This window comes from Rhinatrema bivittatum, chromosome 2 (genome assembly GCF_901001135.1).
Source record: "Rhinatrema bivittatum chromosome 2, aRhiBiv1.1, whole genome shotgun sequence".
NCBI classification, from domain to species: domain Eukaryota; kingdom Metazoa; phylum Chordata; class Amphibia; order Gymnophiona; family Rhinatrematidae; genus Rhinatrema; species Rhinatrema bivittatum.
The window spans coordinates 501,223,294-501,243,788 of NC_042616.1; the positions used below are offsets into that span (position 1 = coordinate 501,223,294).

The window sequence follows — 20,495 nt, forward strand, 5'->3', positions numbered from 1 at the left end:
ATAGGAAAAGCCAGAGCAAGAACCCTGAAAATTAAGGGAACTGTTGGAATCTTAAAATCTTGGCCTGATCTTCACTTCTGAAGCTGCCTTACAGCAGATCCAATGGCAGAAATAAAATTAAATAAATAAATAAATGAATAAATAAATAGAAAATTTGGACTGTCTAGATGGGCCAAAAGATTCTGAGACTCAAACGGAAGTTCTCCAATCAAGAGCTGTGTGCTTCTGCCAGACAGCAGATTTATTTATTTTTATTTATTTGGCATTCGTTTATATACCGAGGTATAGCAGACATTGCCTTCACTCCGGTTTACATAATAACAAACCAGTTACATTTAAATCCATAACAGTATAACAGTAAAAAATTGAATCAGAACAATAACTTAGTAATGGTCAATAAATACATTAAATATTAGAAAATATGATTGTATAAAAAATCTTGTAGGGGGATGGTTGATACCGTAACAAATGTAACAGATGTAGATGTAGATGTAGATGTAACAGATGTAGCATGCCACCTTCCTAAAGCCACTAAGAGCATTCCCGGCTAGCCTAGATTTGATGCACCTCTGCTCATGCTGAGAGGGCAAAGGTAGGCAGTAGGCAAACTACATTATTTTATTTTATTTAGTTATTTTATATACTGTCATTCCAAATGAAGCTCACAATGGTTTTCAAGAATAGCATTCATATTTTTGTTCAACACACACTTTGGGAAGACATTTTACTTAGGTCAACATGAATTTTGGTCTAATACATACTTTGGTATTACATACTTAGGTGAAACCATATTTAGGTATATTATGTACTTTGGTATAACACAAAGTGAGTCTATGGTAATGTACTTAAATGCCATAAGTAGAGATATGTGGCTATAGTCATGAGATTCTTTCATTCTTTCATTATTTAATATTCTCTTTATCCTTGTTAATGTTACTCTGCATTCTCATAGGGTTAAGTTGAGTTGAGTAATAGGCGTTTTTAAATAGCCAAGTCTTTAGTTCTCGTCTGTGTTAGAGAAAATTACAGAATGTAGGACAGTGCGGAAGTCTTCAAAGATTAGTAGTGGTTTCTGTCCATGTAGTAGGTAGAGATGTGAATCGTGTCCTCGATCGTCTTAACGATCGATTTCGGCTGGGAGGGGGAGGGAATCGTATTGTTGCCATTTGGGTGAGTAAACTATCGTGAAAAATCGTTAAAATCGTGAGCCGGCACACTAAACCCCCCTAAAACCCACCCGACCCTTTAAATTAAATCCCCCACCCTCCCGAACCCCCCCAAATGCTTTAAATTACCTGGGGATCCGGCGGTGGTCCAGAACGGCGGCAGTCCGGAACGGTCCCCTCAATAGAATCGTGTTGTCTTCAGCCGGCGCCATTTTTCAAAATGGCCGCCGCAAAATGGCGGCGGCCATAGACAAAAACGATTCGACGGAGGAGGTCGTTCCGGACCCCCGCTGGACTTTTGGCAAGTCTTGTGGGGGTCAGGAGGCCCCCCCAAGCTGGCCAAAAGTTTCCTGGGAGTCCAGCGGGGTTCCGGGAGCGATTTCTTGCCGCGAATCGTTTTCGTACGGAAAAATGGCGCCGGCAGGAGATCGAGTGCAGGAGGTCGTTCAGCGGCGGTCCGGAACCCCCGCTGAATGACCTCCTGCAGTCGATCTCCTGCCGGCGCCATTTTCCATACGAAAACGATTCGCGGCAAGAAATCGCTCCCGGAACCCCGCTGGACTCCCAGGAAACTTTTGGCCAGCTTGGGGGGGCCTCCTGACCCCCACAAGACTTGCCAAAAGTCCAGCGGGGGTCCGGAACGACCTCCTCCGTCGAATCGTTTTTGTCTATGGCCGCCGCCATTTTGCGGCGGCCATTTTGAAAAATGGCGCCGGCTGAAGACAACACGATTCTATTGAGGGGGCCGTTCCGGACCGCCGCCGTTCTGGACCACCGCCGGATCCCCAGGTAATTTAAAGCATTGGGGGGGGGGGTTCGGGAGGGTGGGGGATTTAATTTAAAGGGTCGGGGGGGGGGTTTAGGGGGTTTAGTGTGCCGGTTTTCCTGCCCTCCCCCTTCCCCCGATTTATGATTTTTTAACGATAAATCGGGGGAATTGGTATTGTATCGTGGCCCTAACGATTTTTTGACGATTTAAAATATATCGGACGATATTTTAAATCGTCAAAAAACGATTCACATCCCTAGTAGTAGGTGCAATTTTGCATATCCTGTAATGATTAGTTTGTTTTCATGCCTTTTCATTGTAATGTTTTCGTCTCTCTGGATTCCTAAGTCTCGTACATTATCAGAGGGTGTAATTTGAAAATTACCTAGGTTTAGGGATGGAGGTTTAGGTAAATCATTTCTTTATCTGTGTTTGCACACTTTTAAAGCACTGCCAAAAAATTGATACAAATTTTATTTATAAGCCTTTCATCATTTTAAAATATTGAGGTCCCAGCAGATGAAGGCATCGGTCATTTCAAGTAGATGTGCCGATGTGAACGCCATTTTGCTCAATTTGCCCCACTCAGCTGAAGCATTTAATGGACCTTTCTTGCCATTTGTAGAATGAAGTCAAACAAACACAGCTAGGTCTCTGCTTTAAAGATCTGACAGGATATACGGATGATGGAGGAATAATTGATCATCTCATCTCCCGCCAACCTGGACTGTTACTGAAAATGCACATTAAGAAGCCCGATTCATTAAAGGAGGATCCTGAACAGCTGACGAGCTTCGGCAAGTGGTAAAAAGTATCACTATTTTTTTTGTATTTTCTTTTGTCTCCTACCATCTGCTTTCAGCAGCCAGTAACCTGAGGGGCAGGGCATCTGGTGTTGCAGCAGTGCAGGAGCTGCAAAAAGGTCGCTATTCAATCAAACCCTTAGCAATTAGGGGCATCAGCAAGCCATGAATAAAACGAGCATTGGTGCAATGGGCCTATTTAAATAGCAGTGTTAGAGCACTACTCCCCGAGCCTGATGAGGCTGCTCTGTACTAAGAATACCATGCGTATGGGAACCTAAAAGAGCAGAGGAAACCAGAAAAAAGAAACATTCTGGTCCTCACTAATGAGGACTCAGAACATGAATACGGTTTTGCTTTTTAAGCATGCCTAACGTGTGGTAAAATTATATTCCACCCGCTCATTGGCTATAAAAAAAACACAATGCCCCCATTGAGAAAGAAGGAGTGGTTTCCTTACTATATTGGAAGCAAAAGAGGCAGTGAAATGGAATTAAAATGTTCTACAGTAATGTCAAAGCTCTCATGAGAAGTGTCTCCCAGAATGCTGTGCAAATGTAAGAGGACTCCAATGACATTATCCTGTGCGCTTTTCCCTACAGTTCCACATCACCAACGTGTGGAGAAACAAAATAACCAATTAGATGTAGCCTTTTGCTTCCTTGACTCTTGTAATCTTATTCTTGATGTTCATTAATTCCTCTCTGTTCTTTTGCATTTGTAAATGGCTTTCCTTTTGCAGTCTTAGGCTCTGCTCTTTCTATTGTGTGGGTCTCTTCTCCCTGAGCTCGGGATTTCTTAAGGCCTTATTCAGTAGTTCACCACAGGCACAGGAACGTGCATACACCTACGTTGGGCATGTGGTAACACAGACACACAAAAGGACTGAATCTGCACCAGCTTGGAAAACCGTGAGCAGCAGCACCGAGCAGCAGGGCTTAAATCTTTCCTAATGACCAAGACTAAGCTTGGGGGCAAATTAGTCTGTGTGAGGCCCCCCTTAACATTTTTAAATCATTAAAATAAGGTTAACTATCTCTTCCTGCTACCCTGCCTGGTATCACTCCAGACATCTCGAGATTTGTACCATGTAGGGCTGGTAGGTGGTATAAGACTTTGGGGCCTTGGGTGGTTCAAACCGCAAGACAGCTGGAGCGGTGCCAGGCAATTAGGAGGGTGGTCAGAGATTCTCCATGCAGGTTGGTTGGGAACATCGCTTGCCGGGCTGTCGAAGCATGGAGCCCAGGTCAGTCGCCCCAATTTGCCTGAGGGCAGCCCTGCTAATAAACATTTGTGCTTTTTCATATGCATTCATTCATTATTCAGTTACCTTAAAACTATACAATTAGAATATTTTAAAAATTCAGCTCGTGCTTGGATTGAGAAAACAAAGGCTGGGCCTGTCAGCTTCTAGTTTAAAGACTTGTGTTATACAATGTAAGTATCAATAGGCGAAGGAGCTTTGGGGAGAACGCGACCAATGGTGGAAGGGGGAGGCTGAAGCCTTGCTGACTGGTGCTTCGGCTCACAAGCTTCAAGCTATTCTAATTCAACCCTTTTATGTGTCTGCCTCCATGAGCACAGAATGAAAAAAGCTTGGAATAAAGCCCTTAGGGCCTGTTTTACTAAGTTTTGGTTTTTTTTTTCCCTATTCTATATCTATGGGGAAAAACAACTTAGTAAATCCTGGTTCCTGTATCATCCTGATTGTTTGAACCTTTTTCAGGATTGCTATTTATATAATATATAAATCTTTTTATTAGAGAAACCAAAATGTTTTACAGCCATCCTCATTAAAGGGTAATAACATATGATTCCAATACCAACAATAAAACAATACAAATTCAGCTGACTCAGAATGAAAATATTTCTGGTCTTCTCTTTCCAATGTAATTTTTTTTTATTCGCATTATAATCCTACCCCGCTCTCTACCACCCTCCACCTACACTCATTACATTCACACCAAACATTCCTCATCCATCTAAATCCTGCTGGTTCACCAGCTTTAGCTCTATAAACTTATGCATCTTATTCTTTCTGGTCAATGCCCAAAATAACAGACCTGATTATAGGGAGGCTTTTTGAAATCTTGCAGATAATGCAGCAAACACCAGTTCAGATTATGTATGCTTTCATATCCAGGGAAAGTGATCATTATATTTACTAGTGCAGCACTAAGAACAATTTACCAACAAGCTGAAAGTGATATTTATGTAAAATATTATTAATCTAGCTTTTGAGAGTTATTGCACACCATTCAATTAATTCACAGATCCAGAGAACGTACTACAGGTCACAGATAAGCTCTCTGACTCCTTTTTTTTTTTCTTTTGGGCTGCGGGGATATTTAATACTCTTGCTTTGGCAATGGTCATAACATTATCATGCTCCCAATGGGGCCGGCGGGCAGGAAGTTAATGTCCCATATTGTACGGGCTCTCAATCTCAGCCAAGAGGCCAACAAGCAGTCATCCTCAGCTCATGGTTCAGAGTCTGCGCTTGGATCTTAGACAAAAAGAGGCTGTGAATGATACTCCAGTTTCTTCAGTCTGAACAGGAAAAAAAAAACGGTTTCTGGTAGGAATCCCAAACATGACCTACTGATGAGCCAAAAGGGCCCATAAAGGGGGGGATTTTCCATTTGTATTTTTAAGTTATATAGGATGGCAGACATCATTCCAAAGTTCACTTTTCGGTATTCTGCTATGGTGAACTCTTCCTAGTTGATTCTACACCCCTGCGTGCTTATGGTATCAATTTAGATATAAGTGACATAACCCCAAGGTTCCCAGAACAACTGAGGGAAAATCTTTTCTCACATAGATTAGTAGTCTGACTGCTTGGGATTTGCCTGCAATGTGTGCCACAGGTCATCAGCCCAGGCATACTGGGACAAATGCCTAATAGATTCAGTCCGACAACCCACTGAGAATGTGCGACACAACCAGAACACAGCCAAGCTGAACAAATAACCTTCTGTGCTACTGCACAAGGACAGATCCCACTTTGTGTACTGAAAAGAGCCTACAGAATAGATTGGGAGATTTAAGTTTTAGTGAAATAAACCCATAAATAACAAAAGAGCAAAAATCAGAAATATCTCCGTCATTAGCAAACTAAGGGCCAGACTTACTAAGGCTTTTCTCCCATTCTGTGTCTATGGGGAAAACGTTTAGGAAATCAGGCCCTAAAGTAAATGTGTGATGATGTTTTGCTTCAATAATGGACTTAACTAAAAGCTGAACAGAGAGCTAGAGCGTACAGAGCATGTGAACTTTCTATTGTTAATGGGAAGGTGCATTCATTTATAGGAGCCAATTTTTGAAAATGATTTGGGAAGCTGAATTCGGCACAACAGGGAAGCATTCAAAGTCCCACAATTCATTCTTCTCCCCAATCCCAGCTCATCCTCACCAGTCTCCGCCCTCCTGCTCCATCCCCCAACCCCACCAACAACCCATCCACATCACAGTCTTTTCTCTCTCCTGCCAACACCATACCCAACCTTCCTTTTCTCTCATTCTCCTAATCTACCTTCTCTCTCCCTTCCTTACCCTCGCTACTCTGTTAATTCTCCCCCTCCTGCATAGCAATACACTGAATTTTATGTTTGGGAAGGGTGTTTAATTCTCTTCTTTCAGCTCTACTCTCTGCTCACCATTTCCCATTGACCTGTCCTCTGTTCCTCTTCTCATCCCTCCACTCCTCAGCAGCTTCCTCCTCCTCACCCCTCCTTAGCCAGCTGCCCTCCTCTGCATGCTTGGTTCACCCACCCCTTCACTGATTGCCACCCCTCATCAGCACTGTTAGCCTTCCCTTCATTGGCGGGTTCCACTCACCTTTCAGCTTGTGATTCCCCTCCAAGCTTGGCTCACTTCCCTGCTCTGCACTCCCTGAGCCCAGGCACTATTTTTTGTCTGGAACTAACCCTGCCTCCTCCCTGCACGCACAGATTCCAGTCCAGAGCCAGACCCACGTCTGCAGAGTTCACACAAGGCAATCCATTACTTGCATGTCCTCAGCCCTAGCAGCTCAGCAGTATCTCCCCAGCTCCAGGGCCACAGCTGCATGTGGTGCTTCCTGACCTTGACTTGGACACCCCAGAGATAACTGCTGCCTCCTGTGGGATATAACAGGGGAAGGTTTTATTTACTTCTGTAGCAAGGGTGAGCAATGGTCATCTCAGTTCAAGCCTTGACCACAGCCCCTCTCAGTACTGGAGCTGCCAATTTCTAAGAGAGATTTTGAGCCTATGATACCACAGGCACCACCACAACCTCCTCCCCCTTCCCCATCCTTCCAGTAAAATATCTTATTTATTCTGGTGACTGCAGGGCTGGAATCAAGGGCAGATACCATCCCCCCCCCCCCCCCCCCCCCCCCCACACACACACACTTCACCCTGCCCAGCCAGCACAGAAATCTTCACCAAACTTAAAATACACTATTTTCCAACGTTTGTGTCTGTAGGTTGATTCCATCTTCCGTCTTTGCTGGCTCTTGGCTTTTTCTCAGTTACCTCTCTGCCTTAGATCTTCCTTTTTCTTTTAAAGCTTTTTTTTTCTAGTCTTCCTGTTATTTCTTTATCATTTGTTATTTTTCCTCCATGTGTATAACTCTTTCTATCCACGGCTCTCTCTCTCCCCACAATTCATTACTTTCTCTCGTCTACTCCTGGGCTCACCCCCTCTTGCCAGTTCCATCTCCCTCCCCACCCCCTTCTTCTTGCCTCTTCCCTCCTCCATCATAAGCCCCTCTCTTCTCACAGCCCTTCTCTTGGTCTACCTCCTCTATCAGTCCCCCACCCCATCCACCTAAGCTCCTTTCCCAGACCTCTCCACCTCTCTCTTCCTTTTAAAGTTCCCTTCACCTAACCACTCACCCCAGCTCCTCTTCTTATCACAGCCCATATCCTCTTTCCCAGCCTGTAGCCTCCTTTCCCTTCCCTCAGCCACCGTCCCATTCTCACAGCCCATGTCCTCTCTCTGTCAGCCTTCTCTGCTATTCTCCCAGCCCCTCTACTCCTCTCCCAAAACTCTCTTCTTCCAGCCCCTTTTTCCCTCCCAGCTCATCCCCTCCCAGCCAGTCTCCCCCCCCCCTTTACAACCAGCTCCCAGCAGTTTTCTCTCAGCCCCTCTCTCACCCTGCTTATGAAGGCCTGACGAGAAGCCAAGAGCCTTCAATCCAGGCAGGAAGTTTAACGCCACCAGCCGTTTGTCAAAATGGAATTGTTACTATCGCATGCTAAAATGTGTTTTATGTTTTTTACATATTTCATGACATGTTTTTAAAAAGAAACAGCTGGCAGGAACATTCTAAAATAGTGTTACGTCAGTGAAATGAGCAATGTTTTCAGAACTATACACTTAAAATTAGCTGTTCTGAACAAATTACCTTTAAAATTAGTCATTTATGCTGCTGGTGAAGACTCGAAATGTAAACGCCAGCCGCTCCGTCACATTTTTCACATCAGCCTATGCCTTGATAAATCGAAACTGGAATATTGTTGTATTTCATTTACAGACAGACCAAAAACACCATATTCTATGATCACAACCCAAAAACCACACCCATACACTCAGGAAAATCTCTGGAGTATCGACTGAGTTTCTGAGAACAATTGTGGCTTGTGGGTTTGTTTGTTTTTTTCCAGTCTATCTATGGCTTCAACATTTTTAGAAGCCTAACCATGGAGGCCAATCTTCAAATTCCCCAAATGTCAAAGACTGGAGGGGAAGCCAACATGAAGAACCAATATTTCTCATTCACACTCCCTTGAAGGACCTAACGCTACAATTCATCAGCAGCCAATTGAGAGACTCAGCTGTTTAATGACAGGAAGTCCGCACCTCACTAAGGTGCCAAGAAAACAACAGTCCTATTGGTCACTAGGTCTGTGTCTCAGCTCAGCCCATTGGGCCCAGCACTGCGGCCACTATTGAATGAAAGAACCATTCTAGCTAGCTCATTCGCACATTGGCTCCATCAAAAGTGCTATCTGTTGGCTTCACCTGGCTCCCGCAACTTAGCGTTATGAGCTCGGAGCAGCCAGAGAGGAACTTTTTGTTTTCAGCAGTTTGCAGGACAAAGTATCTGCCACAAGATTAATAACTACTAGTGTAAACTATTTGCTCCTTTGCCCACCCCCTTTTATTCTCAAATCTAGTTAAGAAAGCATGAAAAGATCCACCACAGCAGTTTATTAATTCATCAGGTACTTTATTCTTCATGGACTATGAAAGTGCTGCAATGGAGGACATTATTGCTTAATTAATGTTCTGTGTTTCAGTCCATCAGACCGCTCAGAATCAAGCTGAAGGGCCAATGTACTAAAGTGTATTAACACTGGCAATTAGCACATTCTAATTTGCATTAATGTCACATGCTAATGACATGCTGATGAGTTTTGCATAATTTTACTAGCCTCAAAGATAGCACATTGACACAGATGTTTTTGCAAAAAAATCTTAACTACATCTCTTTGAGGTGTAGTTATGTTTTTTGCATTAATAGGTCTGTGTTCACTTTTGCATATTTTAATGTGCATTATTTTTCTATACACTGATAGGTAATGAACTGTTATGCATAGTTTTGCAATTTATTAGCACAATTTTTTTTCATTAACATGCTCACAAGTTAATTAACATGTTAAAAACAATTTTAAACACATATACTAGATTGTGCATAGTAATAGAGATTTTAATGCTCATTAACTACTGCAAAAGCATAAGTGTATTTTAGTATATTGGTCTCTGAATATTCTATTTAGCTTATAATTAAGGAATAATGTCCACTGGACAAAACATTTACTGAACACTTATGAAATGTCAAAAAAAGCCCTTTTCCCTATATGAGTTATAATTAATTTGGTTGCAGTCATATATGAAGAGGTGCTAGACATTTATAATAAAGAATCAGAGGCCTGAACATATCTCCTCAGCAACATACTCTGGGGCCAATGTAATAAAACCCGCACTAACATTGGAGTTGGCTCTGATTTTACTTAGCACATAGGTTAAAAACAGGGGTCACAGTAAGCAAATGGGATGCAAATCAAACAGGACTTAAAAATGCTTGCTAAACAAAAAATACTAAGTGTGAGCTAAACTGAAAGATCTGCACTATTGAGGAACAATAATAAGTGGTTTGAAATAGGAGTAAAGATTTAAGTGCTTGAAGTGATTAAAATGACCTTGCATGCCAAATTGGCACTGGGTATCCCGACCCGGGCACAATCTCACACACAAAACCATATGGGCAAGGTATGCCAAGTAAAATCAAAGGGTAAGCTCTCTAAGGCAGACATCTACAGCTGAGCAATACACACTTTGGTACTGTGCATCTCAAATGGCCGAGGCTGCCTGTACAGAGAGCTTACCCTTAGATTCCACTTGGCAAAATGGCTTTGCATGTGAGATTGGCACTGGGCATCCCGACTGGGTACAGTCGGGATGCCCAGTGCCAATTTGGCATGCAAGGTCATTTTAATCACTTCAAGCACTTCAAGCTGGAAGGAGTGCAGGGCATGTACTGGGTACATGCCCTGCACTCCTTCCAGCTTCAAGAGCTTACCTCCATACTCCTGGTGTAATGCACTTAAGCGGAGTTTCAGATTAACTCCTTGGCTTGAGGTGGAGTCAAAGTTAACTCGCATTTCTGGTGGCCAAAATTATTCTGCTGCTGCGTCCAGTCTGATAGAAAGGCACTGCCACATGGGCACAGCAATAGAATATCGTGGCCACCAGAAATGTGAGCTTACTCCACCTCAGACCAAAGAAGGCGAAAGCTCTCTGCGGCTTGCCCCGTACAGCTGAAAAGCATAAGCTCTCTGGGAAAAGCACCTCCAGCAGAATGGTATGCACTTGGTGTTGTGCATCCTGACTTTGAAGTACTGGTCAGCTGTAGGTGCCTACCCCAGAGAGCTTACATCAGAAACAAAAAAAAAATTCATTCGGGGTGGATTTTCAGAGCCCTGCTCGCCTAAATCCGCCCAAAACCGGGCGGATTTAGGCGAGCAGGGCCCTGCGCGCCGGTGAGCCTATTTTACATAGGCCTACCGGCGCGCACAGAGCCCCGGGACTCGCGTAAGTCCAGGGTTCTCCGAGGGGGGTGTGTCGGGGGCGGGCCCGGTCGTCGCGGCGTTTAGGGGGCGTGTCGGCAGCGTTTTGGGGGCGGGTACCGGGGCGTGGCTACGGCCCGGGGCGGTCCGGGGGCGTGGCCGCGCCCTCCGTACCCGCCCCCAGGTCGCGTCCCAGCGCGCAACAGGCCCGCTGGCGCGCGGGGATTTACTTCTCCCTCCGGGAGGCGTAAATCCCCGGAGAAAGGTAAGGGGGGGGTGTAGACAGGGCCGGGCGGGTGGGTTAGGTAGAGGAAGGGAGGGGAAGGGGAGGGCGTTAGAGGATTCCCTCCAAGGCGCTCCGATTTCGGAGCGGCCTTGGAGGGAACGGGGGTAGGCTGCGCGGCTCGGCGCTCGCCGGCTATACAGAATTCATAGCCTTGCGCGCGCCGATCCAGGATTTTAGTGGATACGCGCGGTTCCGTGCGTATCTACTAAAATCCAGCGTACTTTTGCTGGCGCCTGATGCGCCAGCAAAAGTACGCCTATTCGCGTTTTTTGAAAATCTACCCCAATGTTTCTTTTCATGGCCAATCAGTTCGAGCCTACCCTGATTTGTGTAAGATAACACAAGAGAGAAGAAGAGCTTTTCTTGCCCTTTGCAGGATATAATAGCTTTGGGAGCTGCTTCATTTTTTTGAAGGGGTTAATAAACAGGTGGATAAAGGTGAACCGGTAGATGTAGTGTATTTGGATTTTTAGAAGGCGTTTGACAAAGTCCCTCATGAAAGGCTTCTAAAAAAACTAAAAAGTAAAACTATTCCTATCCCATTTCCTGTCTTTTAAAAGACAGGAAACAGAGAGTAGGATTAAATGGTCAATTTTCTCAGTGGAAAGGTAAACAGTGGAGTGCCTCAGGGATCTGTACTTGGACCGGTGCTTTTCAATATATTTATAAATGATCTGGAAAGGAATACGACGAGTGAGGTTATCAAATTTGGGGATGATACAAAATTATTCAGAGTAGTTAAATCACAAGCGGATTGTGATACATTACACGAGGACCTTGCAAGACTGGAAGACTGGGCATCCAAGCAGATGAAATTTAATGTGGACAAGTGTAAGGTGTTGCATATAGGGAAAAATAACCCTTGCTGTAGTTACATGATGTTGGGTTCCATATTAGGTGCTACAACCCAAGAAAGAAATCTAGAAGTAATAGTGGATAACACATTGAAATCGTCGGTGCAGTGTGCTGCGGCAGTCAAAAAAGCAAACAGAATGTTAGGAATTATTAGGAAGGGAATGGTTAATAAAACGGAAAATGTCATAATGCCTCTGTATTGCTCCATGGTGAGACCGCACCTTGAATACTGTGTACAATTCTGGTCGCCACATCTCAAAAAAGATATAGTTGCCTAGGCTAGCTTCAGGCCTAGACCAAGGCTCTGGCCCCAGTTTTGTGCATGGACAAAAAGGCCTTGGCCTATTCCCTAGGCGAGACCCCAGCTTCAGGTCTGGGCCTAGGCCCAACGGATCAATTTTTTTGGTTTCAAAACGAAATGTGAAAACCAACAAAATTTTGTCGGATTTTCAATTGTTTTGCTTTGTAAACACAATGAAACAAAATAGGAAATTTCATCTTATTTCTTATTTTGTTTCTCCCAAATGCCTATCCCTAGTAAACTCACATTTCTGGTAACCAAAGTTATTCTATTGCTGGGCACAGCAATAGTATTAGGGGTGTGCATTCGGTCCCTACGTATTGGCAATCCACAATGGATGTGCCAATATTCGTTGTATTCGTGGGGAAGCGAAACGTATCGCGATTCCTCACAGATACAACGAATTTTCGTCGAATTATTCGGCCACCAATTTAAACAACCCCCCTCCTGATCCCCCCCAAGACTTACCAAAACTCCCTGGTGGTCTAGCGGGGGATCCGGGAGCCATCCCATGCAGTTCAAAATGGCGCCAATAGCCTTTGGCCATGTGACAGGGGCTGACCAATGGCACCGGTAGCCCCTGTGACATAGTAGGGCAAAGGCTATCGGCGCCGTTTTGAACTGGTACCGAGGGTGTGAGAGTGCTCTCAGACCCCCGCTGGACCACCAGGGAGTTTTGGTAAGTCTTGGGGTGGTCAGGAGGGTGGGGGGTTGTAGTAAATTTAATTTTAGCCGGGCAACAAATAGGGTTCGACGTATAACCGTATCAGGACGCCATACGGATATATGCAACGATTCTGCCCCCCGATGAATACGTATCCCGAATGCAACGTATGGCGTCCCTCTGCACATCCCTAAATAGTATAATATGGCAACCAAAATGTAAGTTAAATTTTCTGACTCAGGAGTTAAATTTCCAGCATTACAGAATGTGTGCTTTAAGATGTCTTCACTTTTACTCATTTCCCTGCATTGCTGAGGAATAGCTAATGCCTTCTTTTACACAGGATTTGCATGCACCTGCACTAGGATTAGTGTGGGTTTTTATGCCTGTTTTAGTGCACATTTTTTGGCGTTAAAACCCCTGTTATATACCAGAGCTAACCTACTCCTAAAAAATGTGCAATAAAACAAGAGTAAAAACCTGTTCTAACGTTGGTGTTCCTTATTACATCGGCCCCTCTGTCCTTAATGGATAGGGGGCTCGTAGTTTGGTATTCTGCAATATAACCCACAGGACTAGAACCTTGCCACAGAGCCAGCCTTTCTAAATCATTGTGAGATGTATAAATGTGCCCGGTAACAAGTACCATAGGTCAGGCAAGATGCTGATGTGTCCAAAGCCCCAGCTAAAGGGAGAGTTGCATCTTTACAGAGACGCCGACAGGCAGCACAGAAGGAGCATGTCCAAAAGAGGAACCAGTGTGTGCCAGCCTGAGAACAGTTAGCAGAGAGCATGAAGCAGTTTTCCTAGGTGCCGAGGTGAAATGCAGAACCAGAGCTGGGACGTTTGTGGTCAGATGGGGAGCTATACTGGCTTAGGGGTAGGAAGTGGTAGCTCAGTGCCCTTTTTTGGTGCATGGTAAGTGACAAATTACAGGAGGTCTGAGTAACGCATGACAGGGAGGGGGCGGAGGGGTAAGGAGCCTATAGGAAGAATATTGTATATAAGAAAGAGATGTAATAGCTCTCTGAAGGAGTTTGGAGAGCAGTCAGACACTGCACTTTGTGTAACCATTCTCTTTCCTTCCATCAATACCTTGTAAACCAAAGACAATTTTTCCTTACAATAAAATTTCATTATTGGACATTTTTGGTTCTCCTGTGTATTGGTATTGGGGCTAAACACACAGAGGTTCTCTCATTATAGACCTCTATAGAAAAAACCCCTTAACTAAGCTTTTGGATTCATTTGATTAAAACTGCATTTTGAAAATCCAAATTATTTGATATTCCTTTTCCACATTCTGGTTCTTGTGTTTTCAGTAACACATTTTTAACAATGGCTATATACAAAAAAACCCAAAACTTACCTCTATCAACATGTACAGGGACAGCAATGTAACTCCAAGGTTATATACAATAAGGTGACCCCTGAGAGAGAATGCAGGCTTGTTCTTCATATATTTGGTACCCAACCATATAGAAAGCATATATACTACGGTAAGAGAAAATGTAGGTAGGTAAGAGTCCAATAAAAGCCATCCTCTGACCCTGGAATCTGAACAGAAACACAGACAATGAATGATGAGAGTGAGGAACAAGAGAGGAGATTCTGATGAATAAAAATACAAATATGAACGAAATAAACCAGACCATATACAGTATACATATGCAACAGGGAATGCATCTCCCCATCAGGATCTTCCGGGTACTTCTAAGCAACCCAGACTGGCCACAGTGGGTGGCAGGATGCTGGGCTCGATGGCACTTATGTTGTGATCTTCTCTGAGTAGATGGCTTATGTCTGTGGTAAAGTTCGAGAGAGCTTTCCAGGAAAAAAATGCAGATGTAAACTAATAGCAGTCACCTCATTAGAACTGAGGTGATGTTGGCCTAGAAACAAAATATATTCTGAAATCCTGATCCAAAGCAGCAAATACTAGGGGGCAAGCAAAGTGAGGCAAGTGATTCTAGGAGCAAATGTGCAAACAGTGATACTCGTATAATAAGAGAGAAGAAACAGGGACTCATTTTGGCTCCTCACCCGGTTTGGTCTCTAGAGATATGAGAAAAAGATTTCTGCTAAAAACAAAAGCAGAAAAATCGAAGCTTTTGCTCTTGTGAAATATTTCTGGAAAATATCACTTTTCATCTTTTTCCTCTCAGACTCATAGATGCATAATTTCAATAAACCATTGATTGTGCGTTATTTTTGTGAAAAGTTGCTATTAATTCACCATTTAGTCTCCGAAAACTCACTGTCTTCCACGCAAAGAAATTGCTAAATTTTGATTGTTCGGCCAAATGAGTTGACATTGAGCCCTGTGGTGTAAGTTTTTATAAAAATGGAAGGGGGTCAAAGGATGCGAGGCAGGACAGGATAGTGATCAAAGAATGTGTGGGAAGCAAGAACCTCCAAAAGGCAGGATCTGGACGGGAAATTTTAATTAGGAGTTTCATGTGCTTTCTTGATGGCAGAAGAGTACACAATCTTACGGCCACATCTTCAAATAAATGGAAAAAGAGTGCTTGCCTCAAGTCTTTTTGTGCTTAGCGGATGGGGTTACTGATGCATGATATATTGTAGAGTATGGTTTCTCAAGTCAGTTTTGTTTTAGATATTCGCGAGATGGCTATGCATGCATGCACTGGTACCACTGCATGCAACCTTTTCTCATGTATGCTGATGGTGTAGATCCTGAAAATCAGACTGGCTAGTGGGGGGGAAGGGGTTTTACCTCCAGGACAAGCCTTGAGAAATACTGCTGTACAGCAAACAGCATGCATTTGCCATACTCACTCACAAAAGGGAAGTATGTCGCTCTCTACCAATGGAGTTAAACCAGTAGATGGTATCTTATCTGTGGCTTTTTTCATTTGATCTCCTATACCTTAGAATATAAAAAATGTACCACTTTCTAAATGCTCTCCCTACACACTGCTAATAAAATATGGTCTAGAGCAGTTCCTATAGGAACAGAGTGGGGGGAAAAACAACTTGCTAGCAAGCAGGGCATGGAGATCTCCAGACTCAGGCTAGTTGGGAGAGGTGCATAATTAAAAATTCTAAATATAAAAATGAAAATCTATGTTGAATTTGTGGTTTAGCAAGCTTGTAGCAAAGCCTTCTGCTAGATACACAAGTAAGTTGCATAGGGGTAGATAGGCATACAGTATACAGTCAAAGACCTGCCGGTCGCAGGTGAGAAACCAAACATTTCCCAGAGAAAGAGCATCTGAGGGTTTTTTGTTTTGGGGTTTTTTTGCATCTGTTAAAAACAGATGGCTAGATCCTTCTTTTTGTTCCTTAAAATAAATCAATATCTACTGTAAATGCTTTTTCATCACCAATAACAATCATTGGAAATGATATCCCATTGTCGTGACTTCTGTTGAATGCGCTTACAATTACTATACTTAAGTTAACCATATTTCTGTAATATTTTCAAAATGTAATATGAAGGTGGAGGCCAAACTTGTCAAGAGGCAAATTTTGCCATCCAGCTGTTATCAGAGAGGGAAATTTGAGAATATGGCAAACTGGAACGGTTATTTAGGGCCTGATTCATCAAGGTCCCTTCCATAGATATACAAGAGAAGAGAAGCCTTAGGGAACTAGACCCTCATCAGGAGGTAATTTTCAAAGGAGTTATGCATGTAAATGTAACATACTGTCATAGCAATCTTCAAAGCTCATTTACCCGTGTGATCATAAAACTATGAAACCGAATCTTAATGGCACCTATCTAGAATGTTATGTTCCTATACATTTATCATCATTATTTTATATGCCTTCCTGTAAACCGTTGTGATGGTATTTAACTTAACGATGGTATAGAAAAGACTTTAAATAAATACATAAATAAATAAATAAATAAATGCACTTGATGTGGGTAAATCCTAAGGACTATAGAATGGCATATATTGTAGCAATTTTCAAAAGCCCATTTACATGGGTAAAGGGCAATTACAATGATAAAACCCAGTTGTAAGTGTGTAAATCCTTTTGAAAATTACTGCCAATTAAGGGCCTGATTTTCAAAAGCATTTACATGCTAAAAAATTGGGGGGGGGAGAGAGAGAGAAACTCTTTATAAGGACTTCATAGTAGTCAGCTATTTATATCATTATAAGAGGGCCAGCTAATAACTCAAGGTGAGGTTTCGGTGATGGTTTAGGGTTTTGGGGCCAGTTTTACATGCAGAGTGAGACGTTCGAAAAGTACAGTAAACCTCAGTGAAGATTTGACATCATTTGGAGTGAGAAAAGTCTCATAAAGATGAGATTTGTAAAATGTTCTGTTGCCCTAGCTTCATGGACTCTATACCAAAATTGCGTTATGGCCATTTCGGGCATACCGCACAGCTTAATGCCAGGAAAAAATATGTAGTTATTTCTGACGTTAAAAATGTGCTATAACGTACGTTATGCTATCGCACAGTGCAATAATGACCCTCATTTTCATTAATCCCATCCAAACCCCTCCCCAATCCCACCCCTTTTAAAAATTTAGATTTGCGCCATGCACTGCCATGACTATTGCATGCGTTATGGCTTATTGCGGGCGTTACGCCATACTGCATTTTTGATGAATGATCCTGCTAGACTGTAAGTCCACTTGGCCTGAACGTGATCCTCTCTGAAATGGCAAACAGTGGAATACAAATAATTGAACAATACTAACATAGAATTCTGGAGAAAATCAACTGTCTGGTTTTGAAGACTCATTTCCACTTTAACATTGACTTAAAGATCATTGGATCATTGGTACATTGGAGCTCAATATCTGCTTATGACTCTTCTAAGCCCTTAAAATGATGTCTCCAACTATCATACAATTTTGGAATCAGATATATTGGTTGCCATTTATAGGGGAACTCAAGCTGGAAACCAAGCCAGGTGAAGGTGAGACAATACGTTTTAGAACTGGACAGGTCCTGAGCTAATGTGCTTTGAAAAGGCTTACCTGACTCTTCTGGAAGAACATCTTAGCATTACTGCTATGCTGCTACAGCACAAAAAGACTCCTACCAGCAGCAGTTTCCTCTTTAAGCACAATTAGCACAAGCCCTGCTTGGATCTGAAACGGATGGCCACCTAAATTGGTACTTCCCCCTAGGGCTGGACAATAAGCTGCCTTGAATTTTGAACATCAGATTACTCCTTTAAAAGTAGAACTGTTTCACAAAATGACAATTGGAGATTGTGAAGGAGAATGAGGCACACGCTCCCTCCAGGAATATTCCCCGTCCTTTTGTCTGGAGCATCTGAAGTAACAGGATCCTTGGCTTTGCATCTGGAAGACAGGTGTTCACTGACGCAGTTATTCATGGTAGCAAAAGTAGAGTCCGTGAGCCTGATAAATGAGAATCTTATAAATTCCAAAGTGTGGAATGTGGCTCTTGTATTTGTCAGAGAGGTTTTAATAACTTGCCTTATCTATTAGCTGTGTATATTCTGAAACCGGAAGAAAATCAAATAACTGCTGTTTGCCAAACGTCAAATTCCACTGGACCTTTTCCAATAGAATTGTCCATGTCACCGAGGAAGACTGGGGCCTAAATGACTTTGAAATCTCATGCTCTGGATGAATCTTTATGTTTGGGCCAATAAAAAAAGTGTCAGACGGACCCCAAGACCAACATGGATTACAAGAAATAGGTTTTTAGCACCTAAGTTATTTGCCTAGTAAAGCCTATGGAAATGAATTTAAGTAAGCTACTTATGACTCTCTGAGCATAGATATAGCCTGTGCATAAAAACATTGGACTAATCAGGCAGTATTTCACATGAGTCTGCATCAGGTAGGAATATTGCCAATTAAATGTGTATTGCTAGTCATAGTTGCAGATTTTGTATATTGACAGTAAATGTTTCCTTGAAATAACTTTGAAAATGCATTTCATTTGAATTGTGAAATGTATTTGAGTAAATGTGTTTCCAACAGAAGTAGACTTCATAGCAAACTCATTGAAGGGAAAATGAGATGAGGATAAAGCTGCAAGAATTAGTGCAGTCCAAGCATATTTTTTGTTATTCTGCAACATAACCAATTTATGTCATGAAAATGTGGCGGGGGTGGGACTCTTATGTTACATCAGTAAAGACGCTCCTTGAGCACAGCACTTACCTCGAGGTCCAAACATATAATCCACAAACTCATTTACTTCTTGGTCTAATGTCTTTATCTGTTCCTGAAACAACACAAAGCAAACATCTTACAGCATGAATATACAGCGCTAACTCATTACAAAAAGTAGACTGGCAATTAACATAAGTATTTAAGACGTGCCATGCTGGGTCAGGCCAAAGTCTCTGACAGTGGCCAGTCTGGGTCACAAGTTCCAGCAGATCCCCAACAGTTGTCCTGTTTTCTTGTATCTCATTCCCAGGGATAAGCGCTGTCTTTCCCAAGTCGACCTGCCTAATAACTAGTTACGGACTTTTCCTTCAGTAGTCCTCTTTTGAACCTCACTATTATTACTTTGAAATCCTCAGCTCAGTGTGCTACAGCGGTCAAAAGAGCAAACAGAATATTAGGAATTATTAGGAAGGAATGGTGAATAAAAATGGAGAATATATAATGCCTCTGTATCGCTCCATGGTGAGACCACACCTTGAATACTGTGTAGAATTCTGGTCGCCGCATCTCAAAAAAGATATCACTGGACTGGAGAAGGTACAGAGAAGGGAGACCAGAATAATAAAGGGGATGGAACAGCTCCCCTATGAGGAAAGGCTAAAGAGGTTAGGGCTATTCAGCTTGGAGAAGAGATGGTTGAGGGGGATATGATAAAGGTCTACAAAATCATGAAAGGACTTAAACAAGGTAAATGTAAATTGGTTATTTACTAATCTCAGACAATAAAAAGACTAGGTGGGGGGGGGGGGCACTCCATGAAGTTCAAAACAAATTGGAGAAAATTATTTTTCACTCAATGCACGATTAAGCTCTGGAATTCATTATTTATTTACAAATTTTATTTATTTGATTTACTAATTTTTATATAGCATCATTCAGTGGGTTCCATCATAACGGTTTACAACATTTGCATAAAGGTTTCTAATCCAGTTTCAATACCTAAATTCATACATAAGACTACTACAATAAAAGAAGAAGGATGTGGTTAAAGCAGTTAGCATAGCTTGGCTAAAAAAGGTTTAGACAAGTTCCTGGAGGAGAAGTCAATAAACTGATATTTACCCAGCAGACTTAAGAAATATAGCCACTATTTATCATTGCACAATAGCAGCATGGGATCTTTTTAGTGTTTGGGACCTTGCCTGTTTTTGACCTGGATTCAAAATCAGACAACAAGCCCAAAAATACCTCGGAATTCTGAGGACAAATAAATACTATATAATCACACCAATGCCCTCAGTAATAACTTTCTAAGTTTTTTTGACAGGTGATTTGTAGGACCTTTATGACCGCAAGTTGACAAGTTGCGGTCATAAAGGTCCTACAAATCACCTGTCAAAAAAACTTAGAAAGTTATTACTGAGGGTGTTGGTGTGATTATATAGTATTTATTTGACCTGGATTGGCCATTGCTGGAAACAGGATAGAGGGTTTAATGGACCCTGGGTGT

At 42.5% G+C, this 20,495-nt stretch overlaps 1 protein-coding gene across 1 annotated transcript in view; it reads right to left on the reverse strand.

Moving 5' to 3' along the window:
- The window catches only part of ELOVL2 (ELOVL fatty acid elongase 2), a 150,811-nt gene that overhangs the window by 39,890 nt on the left and 90,426 nt on the right, over window positions 1–20,495 (reverse strand). Inside the window, exons 2-3 of the mRNA XM_029590659.1 lie at window positions 19,034–19,097; window positions 14,274–14,461 (exon numbers count right to left, since the gene is read on the reverse strand). Coding sequence (XP_029446519.1) covers window positions 14,274–14,461; window positions 19,034–19,097 — 252 coding nt within the window. The remainder of the gene's footprint in view (window positions 1–14,273; window positions 14,462–19,033; window positions 19,098–20,495) is intronic.